The following is a 20,779-nucleotide window of genomic DNA, read 5'->3' as shown; positions in this document are numbered from 1 at the left end:
AAAAGATGAACCCTAGAACAATCATGGAAAAAAGCAATAAAGAGGGCTACTAATATGGACTTTTTTGCATATCTTTTAAGTAGATTATTTGGTATAATTGTGTTTGGATTTTTTGTTGGTTTGGGTTTTTTTTCATAATTTTTCTTTCATAATTTTTTTGGAACATCTCCATAGAAATCTATTCTGTTGTTCAACTTTAATTTTTGAAAGGTTCCTGTACTGTCTTGGTTTTCATTTTTATGTTCAGTTTTCACTGTCTTTTTTTTAAACAAAATTACTAAAGCTTCATTTGTGTGTGATTGTTGCTTCATCCTTTATTAACAAATATTTTTATTGTATTAACCTGAGGTATTTAGTAGGTAATTTGGCCCTTGTTATTCTGAGATTGTCTTGGAAATAGCTGAATTTAAAACTATACTACTTAGACATATTTTTTAATGTAATTTTTATTTCTAAATGATGATGTTGTGTACGTTTATAACTTGTTAGTGTACTCTTTGTTCAGAAACTTGAAGGAATTTTTAATGAGTATTAAAACCAGCATTGTTTGGGGGTTCTTGATAGCAGTTGACAAAATGGTAGGTGAATTTTTTTGAAATCCTGAAATATGCAGAATCCTGAAATATGTCCTTCTGCATGAATTTTTATAGCGATGGTAATAACTATGCTATGAATGTTACAACTTGAAAAGCTGTCAACATTTGTGAAAAAAAATTAAACTAATTATTTTTACAATGAAAGCCTGACTTGACTGAGAATTTTCAATTGACTTCAGCTTCATTGGGACTAAAATTAAATCCCTAGTATTTTTTGAGCATTTGTGCTAGAATGCTGTTTCTCTTTTATAAAAAGAAAATAATAGCTGAGTTTCAGGTATAAGCAATGGAGAGAGATTATCTAAGATTACTCTCAGGATTTTTAATGGCCCGTGAACACCAGTGAGAATCATCTGAATACAGAAAATGTGCATCCCTGTGGTACAGAAATCAAAGGAGGGTAACAAAAGCTGAAGTAAGCCTCTGACATTCATGCAATGAAGAGAACCTAAGCAGGAGCAGGGGAGGTGCCCTGTACTGTACCTTCTAATCAAAAAGTCCTTATCTGCAAAACAGAAAATCCCTGACATGTGATGCTTTATGTGCTATGGCTTTGCAAAAAAAAAACAAAAAACAAAGCACAGTAACTTTTCAGCTGTAGGAGTAGTTACATCTGAAACCAGTATGTCACAGAAAGACTGAAACAGTAATATTCTCACTGTTTATTCCCTTAACACTTCTTTAGAAAATCACATAGTTTTCTTGTTTTCTGCTGTGCAGAAAAGCAGTAATAGTAAGTATGGCAGTATGTAAAAGAGGTATAAAACACACATAAGCATAGGTGTGGCAGCGAAAATGGGATTAGGTAAGCAATGATCAGTGATCAGCCCATCTTTTGGCAGGCACGAGATGAGAAGGAAGTAGTAGAGTGCAAAGGCACAGTTTCCACAGTTTCCATTAATCCCGGAGAGCTGTGTGATAGTGGGAGAAGCAGTGGTAAACCTCAGGCAAGATCCTATTTAACACCAGCTACGTTTTACGGCTTATTTTTTAGATGCACCTTCAAATATTGGATACCAGGTCTGCTGCATACAGCTTTTGTAAATTTTGTTTGTATTTTTCACACATATTTTTAATATTATAAGTAGAGCTAATATGTCAGATTCTTTTACAGATTAGTAACCTATTGTGATCATTCCTACAAAAGATAGATGTGTTTGTCAGTGGACAGCTACTCTTTTTCTTAAGCATTCAATTTCTAGAAATTTCCTTTTTTTAATATTAATTTTCTTTTAATTTTTATCTTTCCCCCTTTATTATTGTTAATTCCTCTTACTGTTTTCTGTTCTTATTTTAGATCTTTGCTTCCTCTTCCATAACTAAGCTTTGTTATACCAAATTTGTTATACCATTCTCTGTCTTTTCACATCCATACCTCTACTCCTTCTTTTCTTCACAAAATACAGTCATGTTTCTTACCCTGCAAATTTGACTCGTATACTTGCATAAAAACTGTGAAAATGTTGATAGTGTATTTGAGGTCATGTACTTTTTCTGAACACAGGGCTTTCATAAGTATGCTTCAAATATACACAACAAAGCAATTTGTATTCTCAGTGCCTCATCACCAAAATATTTGTGTACTCATGGATGTGACTTCCTTCAGCCTTTCCACTGTGAAATACCTCTAGGATAACCTGACAGTAGTTCTGCCGTGGTATTGGTATGACTTCATGATGCAGTTGATGTTGTCTGGAAAGGAACAAACAAAATTTCTGCTTTCTCTTCCTTTAACTGCCAGATGTTTTGTCTGTTTCTGAGTCTGTTTTAGTACTTTGGTTCCATGTTCTGAATTTAAAATAAATCCCCTCAGTCCCATCCTTCTCTCCTGCTGTTTCTCAGAAATAAGAGTTTGCTTGTATTGTTCTGGTGAATACCTTTCTGGGACAGGAGGGTTATCTTAAGATTTCCTGAATCCTTGGGTTAAAAATTCTCATGTCACTTTGCCAGCTGACTTCTGTTTAATGCTCCACCTTGCTAAGCACTGGTTGCTGCTTACTTTATGCAGGAGCTCTCTTTTCCTAGCTCACTGCTGTTGTGACGTGTACTGAGAGAAACTGGTGATCCTGTCCCTTGGTTGCCTGCTCCCCTCATGCTGGCTTGCTGGGGAGGTGCTGCCCAGGCCTTTTAGCCCTGCTCATTCAGCAGCCTCTGCCATGGTCTGCAGTGGGTGACAGATCAGCTTTATCCCTGGCCTGTGGGAATGAGACTTTCCATGTGGAGCACATGTGGCACATGGAAATACTGCGGCAGTCCAGTGCTCTGTGACTAAGAGCATCAAGGGACAGATGACACTGGGCAGATGGTTATGGGTAAAATTAAATTCTGCTGCAAATTTATCACTCTGAAATACAGATCTTTGACAACATTTTATCAAAACCCTTTAGATGTCCAGCTCTTTAGTCAAGCATCTTACTTTTGAATCTTTTTACTCAGAAATGTTTGTTTCTTGCCTAGTTTCCTTTCCTAGTTTTATTTTTGTTCTGTGATACATGCACCCAAATGTGCAATGCACCTCCGTAGGCTTAAGTCAAATAGTTAAGGGCCTGTGTATCAATCAGTTGCATGTACTGGTTGTCAGTCAGTAAATTATTGAAGTTGAGAAAGATACGAAACAAGTTTTATATGCAGCTACCAAAATTAGACTGAGCATCTGTTCCAGATTTTTTTTTTCTTAGTACTGATCTTGTTTGTCTGGATGCTAATGAAACTAGGCTGTATATGCTTTAAAAATGTGACCTTTGAATTCTGGACAAACATTCATCCCAGACCAAGTATTTTATTTTTTTTTTTATGAGAGCTGAATCTGTATCTCCACTTGCTATTTCTGATTACATGTTTTCTTGCTTTTGAAAAGTGGTCTAGAATAGATATTCTCCATCTAAAGAAATCTTTGTCTGAAATCTGAATTCAAATTAATCATTGAATTTTCAATACTTAAATTACCTGCAGTTTTTCTTCAATTACTGGGTATTGCAAAAACCCTTCAGCTTAGGATTCCTGTTTCTTCTGTGCTATTTTCTTTATATGCTTCCAGTTTCTGAAGGATAACTGCTTAAGATCTTGAAACTGGTTATTTATTATTATTTTTATTTTTTTTATTATTTTTATTGTTTTATTTTATTATTTTTAATTGTTTTTCTTTCTTGTTGTTGTTTTGATTGTTTGCTTTGTTTTTGTCTTTTGAAGAAAACTTCAGTACTTTTTTCCTAGTTGGACCTGTTTTCTTTTCCACCTTATTCAGAAATTAAGTAGTTAGATATAGCTTTTTTCTTGATTTTGGCAGAGTAACACAACAGTTTAATAGAACAAAAACCCCAAAAACCAACAACAATTTTAATGCAAAATCTTGAAAAAGAATGAATGTGGTGGATCTGTAGCAGTCAAAAAGGGAAGGATAGCAAGAACAGGATGAATCAAAATCAGGTATTCTATTAAAAAAAAAAAAAAAGAAAAAAATTGATGGCATCATATTGCTCCTATTTTGCTATTCTAGGTTAAGAAAATGGGTGAGGTGTTTTTATTATGTTCCTAGTTTTTATTTTGCCTTTTTATATAATGACAGGAATATTTATTAATCAGCTGAAGGCTCGCCAAGGGTAAGATTCATGGTATCAGCAATAGAAATAATCACATTAATTTTCTGATAATCTTGTTTCTAAATAATCTCTGAGGTTGTTGTGAGGTTTTTCCAGCTATTGCTAAGTGGTTTAGTCTGAAGTGTGAAATTTATGCTTTTTTGTTTGACTGATAAGAAACTGCTGTAAGCATAGGAACATCTTTGTATTCTGAGGTTTTATATTCTTAAGCCATTTACTTAAAGATACTATCTAAATCAAAATAAAACTAGGCAATTTTTCTACTAGTTTGAGTCTTAGCAATTTTCTGGGTTAGAATTTCTATTAGAATATTTAACCATGTGTCTCTATTACCATTTGTTAGTTTTTAAGAAGGCAATTTTTATTCTGACATAGCATTCTTGAAATTCATTTTTCAAATGTGTAATAGAGAATTTAAATATTTGTGTCAGATGTTTTGAGAGGTGCATGAGAATGACAACAATCAATCATAGCTAATTAGCTCATGATGTACTGAGCTTACAGTAATTAAACAAGATATTAGTGCTTACTGATTAAGATCACAGATATTGTGAGCCAGCTGTTAATCACTTTTCTTGCAAGGCTAATGTCATTAGCAGATATGTGTCCCTAAGGCTATTTTTGACTATTGGATAGTGGTTGTGATGTAAGCAACAAAACAGACTTAAAAATTTTGGATATTGAGAGCATCTTTTTAAACTTCTGTTACCTTGAATATCACCCTTGATAATTTAGGAAAAACTGTTCTGAGTTGTTAGAAAGTGATGCAGTCATGCTGCTATTAAAATCTTCTAAAAAGTTGTAAAGCTAATACACCTTTTACAGCTGTTTATATTGAAATTCAAATCCATAATATTGTTTTTAATAAATGCAGATTTAAAAAAAAAAGAAAAATCTTTATCAAGATTTGAATTGATAGGTGCATATTTCAGATTTAATCAATGCTTTTGGGAAAAATTCAAAGATTTCCTAAGTATCTAGTTTTGACCATCTTTATTTCTGATGTTGATTCTTATCAAAGAGTGCATTTAAAATTTACAGTACATTTTAATTCAGTGTCTTTAATCTGAATTGACTTACACAAGAATCAGTGGTGTACATCAGATAATATTCCACTGGCTTTATTGTGAATGTGAATCACCATTTTGAAAGGAGTTATCAGAGATTTATGATTCTATTCACTGAGAACAATTGTGAACATTATGAAACTATGACATAGAGTTACAGCTCTAATAAAAATGCACAGTCTAATATCAGTCTTATAACATGGTATGGCAAATATAAATATTCTTACTAGCTTCTTACTGAGGCTATAATGCAGTTGTGGTTTTTTTCCTGCAATTTCCCATCCATTTGTCTTGTGGGTGTGCTTATTTTGAATAGGACCTGAAAGAAGCTGAACATTTCAAGTACATTATAAAAGTTGGGTAGCTATTAGCTCAGTTTGATTGTATATTTTTCTAGTTTAAAAGGTGGGGGGTTGTTGATTTTGTGATACACTGTTCAGTGTTAAAAAGTAACATTGATAGTTTTTCTTTCCAGCTAGAATGAAATTCAGACTTAACTTTTTTCAAATCTTAATTTGAAATATTTCCCTTCAAGCTACTTTGAAATATTTGCCCTCAGACATGAGCAGTAGGGCAAGGCCTGGACCACTGGAGCAGCCTCAAGTTTCATCATCTGTAGCAGTGCTGGTGTTGGTGCTGTTTCCCAGGTGTAGGACTTTCGGGAAGGGAGGCAGAAGCAGCTGCTGCTGGACTACATGTGGGGCTTCATGTGGAGAGTGTGAAGGGGGGTTGTGGCCCCTGCCATGGCTGTAGGTGTGTCCTCGCCTTTGGACTCTGAGATAGGGTTGGGCAGGGCTGATGGGCCTAATGGATGTAAGGGCATTGCAGCATCCTTCTGTACATGGGAATTGGATACTGCTGAGAGTGGGCAGTGTACTTTAGAGCAGAAAGATACCTGATACTGCTCTCATCCAGATACTTTCTGTATCATCTTCTGACATTTTTACCTATAGTAGCAATAAGCATGATGATTTTTTTCCTGATTTTTTAAAAATTAACATGTTTTTTATGCATTTATGTAATAAAATGAAGAGTCAGTTTTTCATTAACATTGTTATTGGTATTAGTAGTATTTTAGTTAAAGGAAATAAAAATGTTTGATTCTTTGTTGCCATAGCCTCCATCTATATGGGTGGGTGGACAATTGCTTTGATGTTCAGACTGGGGGTAGTGGTTAATGGGGTATCCTCTGTCTGGATTACTGTGGTAAGTGGTGTTCTTCAGATGTCTATCCTGTGACCCATCTTCTTTAATATTTTTGTCAGTGACCTGGAAGAGGGCACAGAGGGCTTGGTTTTCAGCTCTGGTGATGGCACCAAACTGGAGGGTGCAGTCAGTATACCCTTGGCAGACACCTAGGCAGGCTAACAAACAGACTGCCAATAAATTAATGAACTAAATTAATAAAATCCAACAAGTGCCACATCCTGCACCTGGAAATGAAGAGTTCCTGGCAGTGATACAGACTGGGTCCTGCCTGTCTGTGGTGCAGCTGATATGAAGAGTCTCAGGGGGCCTTGTTGGGTAGCGAGTTATACCTGAGCCAGCAGCAGAGAAGTGATTAGGAGGAGCACAACTAGGAGATCAAGGGAATGATTATCCCTCTCTACCCAGTGCTTGTTAGACTGTATGTCTACTGTATGCAGTTTAGATTCCCTCAGTACAAAAAAGACATTGATAATAGAGAGAAGGTTCATTGGGGAGCCACCAAGCTGAGTGGGCCTGAAGGCACTTTCCCTGTGAGGGAGCTGGGCCTGTTCAGCCTGGAGATGGCTTAATTGGGACCTAAACGCAGCCCTTCCATGTCAACAAGGAGATCAAGAAGATAGAACCAGGCTCTTTGTAATGGTGCCTGGGTGGACACGAGACAGTAAGTGGAACTTGAAATGGGACACAATGAAAAGCTTTTTCTCATGAGGACACGCAAGCAGTAGAGCTGTTTGCCTGGCAGTGGGCAACAGCCTCTGTCCTTAGAGATTTTCAGCTGGGCTGCTGGTCACACAATTGCCTTTGTGGTTGGGCTTCATACCTTTCCAGATTCCTTCCTACAAGTGATGGTAAAATAATGTTTTCTCTCCTAATACAGGAGACTTGAACTACTCTTCTGAGATAAGGGACAAATCCATAGCATTTAATCTCCACAGCATTTTTTGAGACGCTTCTTCTGACTTGTTCACAGAACCCCTCACCCTCATAGTGTCGGGGAACCATAAGTTATCCTCCAAATAGTCTGTTTAATGGCTTCATTATCATTATAGTCAGAATTTCTTAAAGGAAGGAATACTGAGGTATTTTTGTCTCTGAATTAGTGGTACAGTGTCATTAGATGTAAAAGTTGTAGTATGTTAAAGCTGAAAATAAGGACAACTCCATGTCCTTATTCTTATTCTTTCCTGTAATTTTCCTAATTACAGGAAAAAACATACTCTGTAAAGGAGCTCTGTATGACTCATTTCAGAAAGTTATAATTGATTTCTGTATGTTTTTAGCTTTACTGAATGGTTCTTTGTGTGTTTGTGGTGCTAATGGAATAATTGATTCTGTGTTCCACAGATGTGTTACTGCTTTCACTATCTACTGCCTTATCCATTTGTCCAAATTTGTCCCATTGAAAAGTGTGTATTTGTTCTTACTCAAGGCTCCTTAAGCCTAGAACTATCTTTTTTTCATCATGAAAGACACAAGCACATTTCTTCTTAAGGTACAGTCATCTTTCACATTAAGTGAAAATTTTGATTATTTACAAAGTTTGTTGTAAATAGCACTCATCCAATATCAAGGTCCCTAAGCGATAAACTTCAGGCCTTCATAGTTATCTTTCACCCAACCTATGGCAGTTGCAAGTTACTCAGTCTAGGTGTCCTTGTAAAGTCAGTCAGGTTTTCTCCTTGATTCAGAAGTTCATTCATATGCAAGATGTTATAAATACACTCGAGAGAGTGTTAAAGTTTAATAAAGGGAAGTTTTATTAATTATAGCAAGCAAGCAATAAGCAGAAGACAGCGCTGGACAGCCGGGAAGCGATCCCGCTTTGCCGCGGCCGTGCTTCCGTTTTCTGTGTGCTTCCTTTTAATCAGTCCAGCTCTCCGGGCTCTCCGGTGACGTGTCCTTCCTCGGGCATTTCTGCACATACGCCTTCATCGGTCTAGGGGTTCGGTCTTTACCTTATCTTCCTTTAACCTTTCTTCACTGTTCTCTGTAAAGGCTTAGCTCAGTAATTTTCTGGAATTCAAGGAATCTTAGCAAGGACATGATAAACGTCAGTAGCTATACAAGCATCAGTAACTATGCATACGTCAGTAACAATCTTGATTTTACAGAACATAGCATTACAGAGTATCATATCTGCATGTTTAGTCGAACAAAAGGGTCTCTGTTTATCACACAAGAAGTCATATAATTTTGAATATTAGCATGAAATAGATCTAAAAAAGATGTTATTTTCTGGGATTTTGCCCTGAGAGAGGATTACCAGTACCATTTGGGCAGATGTTTGTTCAGTTTTCTCTCAGAATCCCTTAGCAATGGATGTCCATAATTTATCCAAGCAATCTGTTCAAGGACTTCCATTTCCTTGTAACCGGAATATTTTCAAAGGAGGATATTTCTGAATTATTTTCTTTCTTGATTGCTCTATTAGTAATATGTTTTGAAGTACTTAAAACTGTCACTATGTTCTTGTATATGCTGTCTTGAAACAAAAAAACCTGAATTTATCTTAAATTACTTACACATCCTATTTTACAGATCTCTGACCACTTCTAATTTTTTTTGTTTCTGTCATGACCCTTTTCAGCTCATTACCTCTTTGATGTAGTGTAGCCATGAAACAACACTGACATAATACTGTATAAAAAACAAAAAACTGTATAAGAAACAATATACTGAGATGTATTAAATGCAACACTGATGATGGATTACTTCATGGGCATGAAATTTTGCACCCTCACATTCAGCAGTGTTTAAGGAACCTTCTCAACTACCCAACTAAAGAACTGTATTTTTATTTGTACTTTTAGGTACTGTCTTGTAAGATTGGGGAAAACCAAATCAAAGGAAACAATATGAAGAAAGCATGTGTTTGCCTTTATTGCAACAACAAAATATTGATGCCCATATTTTTCTGCCAAATCTCAGTGCTACATACCTGTTTCCATTCCTTAAGACATGGTGAAGAAGAGCTTTTCTTCTTCCATACAGATGACTGTTCTGCCTATAGTGTAACACCTCACACTTTTTCCCCTTTACATTTCATCCCATTTTAAATCTTTTTATGTTAGTCATGGCTATTTTAAATTTTAATTTCTCTGAGAAAGTATCTTTCTCTTTTGATCATGATGGGAAATGTGGTGCAGACAACATCAGACCTGTTGTGAGAGAGAAACTGGATTTGAGCCTGCCACAATTTAGTGCTCAGGGCACTATGAGGGACTTCCTGAAGTTCTCTTTCTTCCTAATCTTAAATGATGTAGGATAAAAATCAGTGACTCCAGTTCTTATGTGTCTTCTGCAAGTATTCCAACTATAAATATACCACAGATATGTAATTTAAACAGAGTTAATTTCATTTTAAAAAAATGAAATTTGATTAGAGAATTTTATCACTAGACTTGTGAGGTTGTCATGGGGTAGCTTCACCTTTAAGATAGAGTAAAAAGAGGGGAAGTTGAAGCTGCTGGTGGCTGATGGGAGTTTTTCCTCCAGACCAATTATCAGTCATTTCCAAGAATTGACAGCCGTTCTGACCATTAAAAAGTGAATTCAACTTGTAAACACCTCCTTAAGAAGTACATTCCGAGCTGTCTCCTTCTCTTTGATTTCCGACTGCTGATCAGGTAACAAGCTCTGTCTTGGCCTTTCCCTCCCCTTCCAGGCTGGAACGAGGCCGCAGGGAAGGGGGGTGGGGGGCAAAGCAGAGCTGGTCAGCCGAGCTTGGTTTTCAGTTTCGGCTGCTGGACTGAAACCTGACACCATGAACTTTTACAGTTTTCTAAGCTTTTAATTCTTTTACTACCTGGATAAACAAACAGATTACTCCTTTTTCTTAAAAAAAGACAAAGAAAGAGAGACAATCAACATGCAGAAGACATCATAGAACTACTAAAAACAGTGAGGAAGAGAGTTAAGTTTAAATAAGGAAGAGGGAATAAGAAGATGCTTTACAGCTGAAATATCTTTCTGTTACAGCTATGGAGATAGACAATAGTAGTTTAAAAGACTCCTTTAATTCATGACTAGAGTATGGGAGGAATAGAGTATTCAAAGTGTGGACTTTAGAGAAAAGAGAGAGTGGTTGTGATACTGTGAGTTGCTGGAACTTACGAGTGAAATGAAGATTTTAAAGCCTTCAGGGGGCCAAGGAGATGGCTGTTTTCCAGGAAGGCTCACAGAAACAAATGAAGAAGTTTTCTACCTTTGAATAACTTATCCTTAAAAATAGCATCCCTGGACTCATTTGACCCATACACACCTCGGAGTAGTGTACAGTGGGAGGAGTGGACTCTAGAAACTCCATAGATTAGCAGAAAGAGACTTCTGTTTCTCTACGGGGACTGATGAAAAGACTCTAGAAATTGAGACTGTTTTTGACCACCAAGATTCTAAAATTTTTTGTCTCTATGTTGTTATGTGTACAAAGAAATAGTCAAGTAGTGAAAAGTAAAAGGGTTTTCTGAAAGTTTATTCTGGTATTCTTATTCTAGTAGTTTGTTAATAGACTGTCTTTATTCCTTTTAAGTTTTAAGCCTGTTTTGCTCTTATTTTAATCCATATCTCACAGCAAAAAAATAAGTAATTTTTGTTACTAGTTTAAAACCACGACAGAGGTATAAATGTTGATGATAAAATATTAGTCTGGATAATGTGGCAATTAAGTGGGGAAAAAAAGTTCAAATATAGTATTTAAAGAGTTTTATTTACAAATAAAGGTAATTTATGAGTGAATTTTAACATATAAAATTGAACTTCAGTGCCCTTGAAGCTATGGATGTATTTATTAAGGACTAAGATCAGCAAATAGTGTTTTCTGCTGGAGAGCAAATGTAACTTAATGCAGAGAATTTTTTTGCAAGCTATTTCAAAATAAAACAGCAGTGAAGACAAGTTTTTTATACCAATAAGACTGAAATTTGTTGTAGGGATGCCTACCTTGGAGCACAGTTTGCAGCTGTGAGCTTTAGACAGCACATTTAAAGAGTCATGTTACTTTGACTAGGGTCCCAAAACATCATGCTGAACAGGGAGTGCTTCAAAGCAAGTACACTGGCTAGGAACCTTCTTAAGTAGTCAACAATAAAACTGATAAAAAGATTCATCTGCTGTTCTAGCTCCCTCTAGAGAGGAATGTTTTCTGTGGCACTGACAGTTTTTGAGCTGGTTTAAGAAAGTAGGTTTCAGTGTTGTTTTTCTTTTTTTCAAAAACAGAGCTGTGTCTATGCTTTCCTAAAAGTCACAGCTACTATGATGCTTGTACTACTGATCTTCTTTTCCTCCCACCACATAGTGAACATGCACATGAACACCCACACACTCCTTTTCCTGAAGCCAGTTTCTAGAAGACTGTTAGAGATATGAAAATCAACATTTAATTTCTTTTTCTGCCCAAGTGAATTTAAATTTTTATTCTCCTACCTCTTATTGTAAGCACTGAAATCCTATTGAGATGCAACTCCTTATGAACTTTCTGCATGCTTTTTATTACAAAACATATGATCTCTAACAATGCTATGTCATTATGGAGAGTTATTTTGACTTTTCAGTCCTCAGCTCTTGATATCAGTTACCCAGGCCGCTGTATAGATAGTTTTTAAATGAGAAATCAAGATGAACATAGTTAAAATGTGAGATATACATATACATGGAAAGACTAAGTTCTCATTTAAAGTTTCTTGTTTAAAGAAACCCTTTGTCTGCCATTTGCCCCCTAGAGTTATGTATGCCAGCTCTTTAACACAAAGAGAGAACAAGGGAATGTGCTTTGATTATAACTTTGATTCAAAGCTATTTATAATGGTCTAAAAAAAGCTAACTTGAAAGGTTGAGAGAAATCCAGATTAATCTTATTGATTCTGAAAGCAAATAAGGTATTGCTGCGCGTCATCTTGGATCACTTCAGCAGTTAAATGAAGTGTAATGTAGGTATTGGATTTTAATGGTAATAGATGAGCTTCAGTTGGACTTCAGTTGAAATAGTGTGATGGAAAATGCTAAACTATTTAATAGGTCACTCTGCGTATTTAATTTGTTACCTGATCATCTGGTACAAATTAAAGTTCAGAGTTTTTTCATTGTGATTCTTCTAAACATATGTAACAATTTCTAGCAAGAGAATTGTTAATTGTTAAGAATGGTCTAAGCTGTATAAAGAGTGCTCAAACTTTTCTTCCAGTGTTTCTGTAAAGCATGCTCTGGTACACAGCAAAAGTAGCAGTGATCCATGTGGGACAGTGATGCTCAACATCTGAACAGCAGCAAAATTCAGGGACATTGTTTTTTCAAGGCTGAAGTTCTGTTTGGAAATACTTCCTGGTGGCATGTTTTTTAGGCAGATAGTACTGGCATAGTTTTCATATATTGTCATTCACGAAAATGTATTGATAGGACATTCACACATGCTGAAAATGTGAAAAGACTCTAAGTCTTGGAAAAATAAAGTTAGATTCCAAACGAGTAAGAATGAGTAAGGCTTTATACCATGACTGAACTTTCTTTCCCTTAGACATACCCAGCAAACACTGAATAGATTTGTCTTCCCACAATTAGACACTTATATTTGAGTTGTTATTTATATTTACCTTATAACTCAGAGAGCTATGAGTCATTTGTTCCCTTCTAGGTAGATGTATAAAAGAGATCAGATAGAATCACACTTCAGAGTCTTACCGCTGCCTGGACAGATTCAAAGCAGCAAAGATGTGGGTTTCTCTCACAAAAAAGAGGCTGGAAGAATTGCGGTTTTTCAGTCTGGGAAAGAGAGGGCTCCAGGAATATCTTAGAGCAGCCTGCCAGTAGCTAAAGAGCGCCTTCAAGAATGCCAGAGAGGGACTTTTTACAAGTAATGGGACAGGGTAGAATAGCTTTAAATTGAAAGAGCACAGATTTAAGTTACATATTAGAAAAAAAATTCTTCACTGTGAGGGTGGTGAGGCACTTGAACAGGTTGCTCAGAGAAGCTGTGGATATCCCATTCCTGGAGGTGCTGAAGGCCAGGTTGGACAGGGCTTTGAGCAACCTGGTTAAGCAGAAGGTGTTCTTCCAACATGTTGAAAGTGGATGATTTTAAGGACCCTCCCAGCCCAAGCTGTTCTGTGTTTTCTGCACTGTAAACCTTTCGTGACATCCATTACAGGCTGAAGATACCTACATGTGGATGTCTGCTGACATGACCAATGTTTGTATCTCATTATAAACATGGAAATGTGGTCTTGCCTCCAGCTAGAAAAGGACCTGGATATCCTAAAAAGCCTGTGTCAGCTTTACATGCTCAGAGGTTTTAGGATATCCTAGTGTCTTAAATGGCAGAAGTGACCTACCTAGGGACAATTGCTTTGAGCCCAGGGATAGCCCAACTACATGAACAATTCTATTGAGAGACCTCCAGCTATTCACCACTCTTCACAGAAGTAAATGTGAATGCCGTTTATTTCTATCTTTAGCACACCTCTTACAGGGTTCTACAGGGTCTGCAGGCAGAGCAAGTTACTATTGGCTAACACACACAGGTTTACATTTTTTCTCCTACACACAAGGATATTGTTTTGCTTTACTCTCTATTCTGCAGTAAGGTTTCAAGGACTTTAGCCTTTAATATCACGTCTTATTTCAAAGACTGGTTTGTGCAGACAGGCCTTTACTAATATATAAAATATATCAACACAATTCATCTGAGCAACTGCTGTGTATATAATTCAGGACAAATTTAATTGTTGTCTAGGCTGCATTTTCTATTTTTGCTATAAGGGAGGTTTTGACACTCAGTTGCAGCATAGAGCTACACCAAATGTAAGTGCCTTAAGCTTAGGCTGATCCTGTTTTTAATAACTGAAAGGTTTTATTGACAATCACCACAGACCTTTTGCCTTAATTTTATGGAAATGGAAATATTACGAAGCTAATTTTTCAGTTTATTTTTATTTTAAAATCCCTCAAGCTTTCATTCTGTACACAAGACATGTTTCATCTATAATCCCATTATTCTTTTTTTATACAGTCCACCATTTAGGAAAACATAGATGAACAACTTGATATTAAATCTTTTTTTAAAAACAAATACTGCAAAAAACAAATACAAAATACAAAACCTTAATGCTTGATTTTTCTTCACTTGCATAAACTGGAGGGTTGTGATGATGCTGTAATATATATTATAAATTGATAAACAAATAGTACTTTTAAATATGATCACTCATTTCAGAACAGGTGGGTTCTTTTCTTCTGTGCAGTGAATATAAAGATCTGAAATTTCACTTGCCTGCATATTTTAACAAATTGCTGTGAACAGTCCTAATACGACAGTTTTTGTTTAAGGAAATACCTGACTGAATGTTAGTGGGAAATTTAAGTGAATAAACCAGAAATTAAAATAAAGTTTCTTTTCTACTACTTACGGAGAAAACATTGTTTATACCAAATAGTTGACCATCCTATGGAGTTTGCTAGTTATTAGTCCAGTGATGATGTAACTTAAGAAATGTATGTTCATCTTATCCTAAACAAAAGAAATTCTGTAACAACTGGGTGTAATGATGTGTTTTAAATGTGAAAACATAGTTTTCTAATGTAACAGAACTCTGTATCGTAATGGAAACTTTTATGAAGGGTACAGTTCTTTTTCTGACAGAGTGGAACAAACATCTTTAAGACAGGAACAATATTTCACTTCCTCACTTCTTGCTAAAAATGGAAAATGTGTTCACATACATTTATACATACCTACCTGTTTTGAATACATTTTCATAAGTCTTTGTATAAATAAAGTCAAATAGGACATCATTAATTGGCAACATTTCTTTGTGGAACACGACAATGAAGATATTTTTTTAATAATTTTTTTTTTTTTTTTTTACTCTTTGCATATTAATGTCTGCTTCAAAGACCACTTAGTCTGTATTTTCCGGTACAAAAGAGGCTTTTTATGTCTAATCAATTTGAAGACTGAAAAGCAGACCAGTTTTCCGTTTTCTGTAAAAAATGCTCATTTGTATGCTTTTTATTTATTGAATGTGGATAGAGCTTGTTATTCACCATTATGAAATGTTCATATTCTTAAATTTTTATGTATGCCTTTCTTTTTTGCAGACTAAAACTGGTATTGCATTGTTGTATGATGAAGTATCTGAAAATGCTTATGACATCCGACTGAAACTTACAAAAGAGGTATTAACAATTCAAAAACAAGATGTCGTCTGTGTTAGTGGAAGTGATCACAGTGCAAATGTAAGTGCTTCTATATCTCTGTGCTTTTGACTACGCACTTCAATGTCTTCTGCAGAGATCACCTTATTCTATTGGAGTGCAAGAGATTTTATTGGGTAATGGAAATACAAGTAATTACCAGTTGTAGATTCTTTTGTGCTTACCTACATTCATAAGTGTAAAAACTGAAGTTTTGACCAGTACTATACATACTTTATTATGGAATTTATAATCTTAACAGAAGCAAAAACATCTCTAAATACTAAAATTAAAGCATTTGTCCATCAAATATTGCTGGGCCATCAAATTAAGGGAGAAAAAGAAAAAATATTTCCTAATGGAAGCATTTGAAGAGTAAACTGATACACCAAAGTTTCCTTCATTTGTGTACCAGACAGGATGTCTGTTCAAGGGCACTCAGCTGACTGAGAGAACACTTGACGGGCACTTATTTCACTGTAATTCTCTTTCAGGCAAAGATGGAGCTTAATCAGCGCCAGCACGTATTTGGTGCTTTTTTTAACCAAAATTCAGTTATGCTGCCTTTTCAAAGCCTGTGGTGCCTCTAAGCTATGGAGGAATCTTCTATGGTCTATGTGACCATTTGGTAATGTCACTAGATAAAATGGTGGCATTTTGCATAAGCAGTACAGCAAGAGTGTCTAGGTTATCAACATCCTTAAGTACTGTATTTCATTTTCTTATATAAACAGTGAAACAGTGTTCTTGAAATTGGAATACATATACTTAATTTAACTGAGTGAAATCAATTTCATGAACTTTGCTGGTGTTTCTTAGAGCGCACAGTTCATGGCATCCTCTTCAGAGGGGCCAAGGGAGATTGTTTCTGTCTGCTTGCTGTATTGAATGTGTCATGTAAGCTTAAAATCTGGGACTTGGGGACATCAAGTGGGTTTGTGATAGTCTGCTAAGAATTAGAAGCAAAAAGGCATATAATGGGTGTCTGTGTATGTATATATGTGAGTATGTTAGAGATTCTACCTCTATAATACGTAAATATTTCATTCCTGCTGCAGTATTCATATAAATTGCTTAATATCACACTGAAATAGCTTTTAGCAATTCAAAACATTATGCACTTGTCCGTGGAATTCTGTGGAACATAACTTGCTCTTTAAAATGTTAAGAAAGTTTGATCGGTGACAGGCATGTCCACTTCTGGTTGGTTTGCTGAGATAAGTATAAGCCTCATTCATCAGCTTTGCATATACTTTCTGCTTCACTGAGAAGCATGAAAAAACACCGCTTTTTTTTTTTACCAGTCCTTGGTGGTAATGCTGATAAGTTGCATGCAAACTTGTTGCAAGAGTCATAGTAAAATATAATGAGACTTCAGTATATAGTGTCTGTGCATATAATTATATATGGTTGTTATGGACTCAATGGTGTTTAAATGCCTTGTGTATGAATCTCATAGAAAAGAATCAAAATTCTATCCTACATAGTCCTAGGTTACTTCTTGATTGAAGCAACACAAGTTAGTTGTGTCTGAGAAAACACTGTATCAAATCTGTGTATTTACTGATCAACACCCAAAATACAGCAGGACACCCCCCACCCAACATTCTCAGACTCCAGCAGAGACAGTACCAAACCCCACCCTGAACAACCCAAGTCTGCCTCTTCCTTTTAGTATCAAGGTTTGGGTTGATTTTGATGCTTTTTACTCCTACACTTTATGGGTACCCTAAAGAGTATTTCCTGATGGAAGACAGATAGGGAGACAAGATTTCATAATATTTAAGGAATTGAATTTTGAAATAAATTCGGGAAAATAATAGACCTTGCAGAGGAGGCATAGCTGGGATATGCAGCCACTGCATATAAAATGAGTGCAAGTTCCTTGATTGTATTTCATGTCCAGTAGTGATCACAGTAATGGGTAGAGCATAGAAAGACATGATTCCTAGGGCTGTGGTAAAGAGAAATAGTTTTTCTTGGTTCTAGATGTAGTGTTAATGTGTAAAAGTAAGTGAATTTCAAGTATAATACAGGTGGTAATTTAGGTTAGAGTTGCAAAGTATTGCATGGCTCTAGGTATGACACCCATTCAGAAGGAATTTCTCCTACCTCATACTATTGAGAAATAAGAGTGGGAAGTCCTGCTGAGCTGCCCTTTCCTGGAAAAAAAAAATGTTAGCGTTATCCTTATTTTCCTTAAGTTTTCTCACTGAAGACACTGAAAACTAAATTTTAAGGGTCTGATCGGTTTTCTGCGTCCCTTACAAGATCTCCCCAAGGTCCCTTGCTGAAAGTGTTATCTGCAGTTCTCATAGGATTCTGTCATCAAACTCTAATGACAAAAATGGATTAGACTGTCTTCATAGCCATATTCACTTTTTCTGCATTATATTTTGAACCAAATAAAAACTTCTGAACAACTAGCATTTAATATGAACACAAATTGAGTGTAACATGGAGATAAACACTGTTGCTTTTTACCGTATATAAATTTCTAGTACATAGGAGCTCAAAAGCAGAATTTGAAATCAGGCTGAAATAGTTGGTAGTTCTCTAACATTGAGTTTGGTAAATTTTACAATTACAGTTACATGATAGAAATTCCAGAGATAAATGCTTTATATTTCAAGTGGTTAAACAGAATAGTTTTCATCCCTGTTCCATATGATTCAAAGTATTAATAGAAAATGGTAACCTGAAAGTCAATGCTATAGCAGTCATAAACGATCACATTGTCTTACTGATTTATTCTCCTTTCTCTGTACTTTTTGATTCTCAGGTACTTGTAGTTAATCTTTATTTTACTCATGGCCATTCATCAAACCAGTTCATTTGCAACAAAAAAAAAAAAAAGAAGGCAACTTTTACCTTCTTTTTGTACTTACCGCAAAGGCATGGAATGAGAAAAAAAACCTGAGTGTAGTATGATTTTTCCTCTTAGTTGGGAAATTTGAATGGAAAATTATTGAAAAGGAAAGTTCTTTTTCTACTTGTGGTAATACTTTTTTCTCCAGCCACTTAGATGGGATGGTATTTGTGGGATGCATTTGCTTCCAGGCTCTCTTTTACTGACAGGTTCATTAATCCTGAGAACACTGAGGACAGGATTTGAAGCTGTGCATATTTAGCTCTACCAGTCTGGTGTAGTTCTGAATGCTACACTGAGGACTGGCAAAGACATCAGTGATCACTAGAACTACTGTGATGAGTTGGATTTTCAGCAATAGAGATTATACCCAAGGATAAAAGGTTCTTACTATAAAATACCTTTTACTACCATCATCTAATTCTATTCCTATTTCATATTTTGTAATCTGACATTCATTTAAATGCTATTTTTAAGCATTGAGAAAGCCTCACCTTTGATGAGAAATTTTGTACCTGGCTTACTGTGATTAAATGTTCAGCCCATTTCAATTCTTTCAGTCTTGGATGAGAGAGTAATAAGAGAAAAACATTTTTTTTGACATTCAAGGGGTATATAGAAAAAATAATGTAGAATTAGCTGGGTTTTTTTTATTTGATTTTTTCACAGTTGACAAGCTGCTTTTAAGTATCTCTAAAAATCCTTCTGGATTTGCAGCTAATTAGGGAAGTAATATTTTGCAGTGCTTTTTTATATAATATATTTATATAAAATTTATAAAAATAATTTTCTATGTAACTGTAAATATTTATATCATTTATGTTTATGTTCTAAACATACTATTGTTCCATCAAGGTGCATTTCAGATCTTCAGACTTGGCAAATTCTAGTGTTTTAAGCAAGTCTTCATGACTGTGTTATGTTTGAGCTGTTCAGATTTTAAGCATAAAGGAGAATGTATAGGTGCATCCAAATCACAGTGATAGAGTTGACCTCTGTGTGAGGTAATACTTGGAATGTATCAGGCTCTGTCTTGGGGTGGATGATGAGCAAATTGAGAGTTATGAGTTAGGATAAAAGGGCAAAGGAGAAGAAAAGGGCAGGGTAGGATAAAAGGGCAGAGTAGCAAGGGTGACACTGTTGTGGGTGTTTGCTACAGGCTCCTGGTCAGGAGGAGGGAGTGGATGAGGCCTTTTACAGGCAGCTCAGAGCAGCCTCACAGTCACAGGCTCTGGCTCTTGTGGGAGACTTCAAGCACCCTCACATTGCTGGAGAAGAAACACTGTGAAGCACAAACAGCACAGGAGCATCCTGGAATGCACTGATGGCAACTTCCTGACATGGGGAGTGGAGGTTCCCACAAGGAATGGTGTGCTTCTTGACCTTTCACTAAAAAACAGAGAGGGCCTTGTTGGAGATGTAAAGGTTGGGGGCAGTTTTGGCTGTAGTGATCATGCGATTGTGAAGTTCAGTATAGAACAAGTAGAAGCAGGGCAGCAAGTAAATTGTAACCTGCAGACTATTCAGGGCTAAAGAACTACCTTTAGCCTCTTCAGGGGATCTTCTTGGAAGAATCCCATGGGAATGGACCTTTCAGCAAAGAAGAGTCCAAGAGAGTTGGCTCATATTGAAGAATCTCTTTCTCCAGATTCAAGAACAAACCAACCCAGTGAGCAAGAAATTGAGCAAAGGGGGAAAGAGACCTGCATGGATAAAAAGGAACTCCTGTCATTACTCAAGTGTAAGCAGGAAATGCAGAGGAGATGGAAGCAGAATCAGATCACTTGGAATTAACATAGAGAGGTTGTCAAAGTAGAAGTGGAACAAAGGCCAAGGTCCACCTGGAATTAAATCTGTCCAGGGATGTCAAGGACAATAAGAAAGGCTTTTTCAAATGCATCAATAGCAAAAGGAAAACTAAGGATAATGTGGGCACGTTACTAAATGAAGAGGGAACCCTCAGAAGATGCAGAGAAGGCAGAATTACTGAATGCTGCCTTTGCATAGGTCTTCACTGGTAAGATCAGACCTCTGAATCTCTGACCTGAGAAACCAGGAAAAAGGACTCTTGGAAGGCAGACTTCCCCTTGGTCAAGGAGGGTTGGATTAGAGAACACCAATGCAAACTTGACATACACAAGTTCAGGGCCCAGATGGGATCCATCCACAAGTGCTGAGAGGGATGCCAGATACCACAGCAAGGCTGCTCATGATCATCCCTGAAAGGTTGTGGCAATCAGTATAGGTGCCTGAGGA

At 36.2% G+C, this 20,779-nt stretch overlaps 1 protein-coding gene across 1 annotated transcript in view; it reads left to right on the top strand.

Moving 5' to 3' along the window:
* Positions 1 to 1,408: 1,408 nt before the first annotated feature.
* SNTG2 (syntrophin gamma 2) overlaps positions 1,409 to 20,779 on the top strand; it is a 143,774-nt gene continuing 124,403 nt past the window's right edge. Inside the window, exons 1-2 of the mRNA XM_058834556.1 lie at positions 1,409 to 1,543; positions 15,559 to 15,696. Of these exons, the coding sequence (XP_058690539.1) occupies positions 1,409 to 1,543; positions 15,559 to 15,696 (273 nt within the window). The remainder of the gene's footprint in view (positions 1,544 to 15,558; positions 15,697 to 20,779) is intronic.

The sequence above is a fragment of the Poecile atricapillus genome, chromosome 3, assembly GCF_030490865.1.
Source record: "Poecile atricapillus isolate bPoeAtr1 chromosome 3, bPoeAtr1.hap1, whole genome shotgun sequence".
Classification (NCBI taxonomy): Eukaryota; Metazoa; Chordata; class Aves; order Passeriformes; family Paridae; genus Poecile; species Poecile atricapillus.
This window is presented reverse-complemented; position numbering and strand designations above follow the sequence as displayed.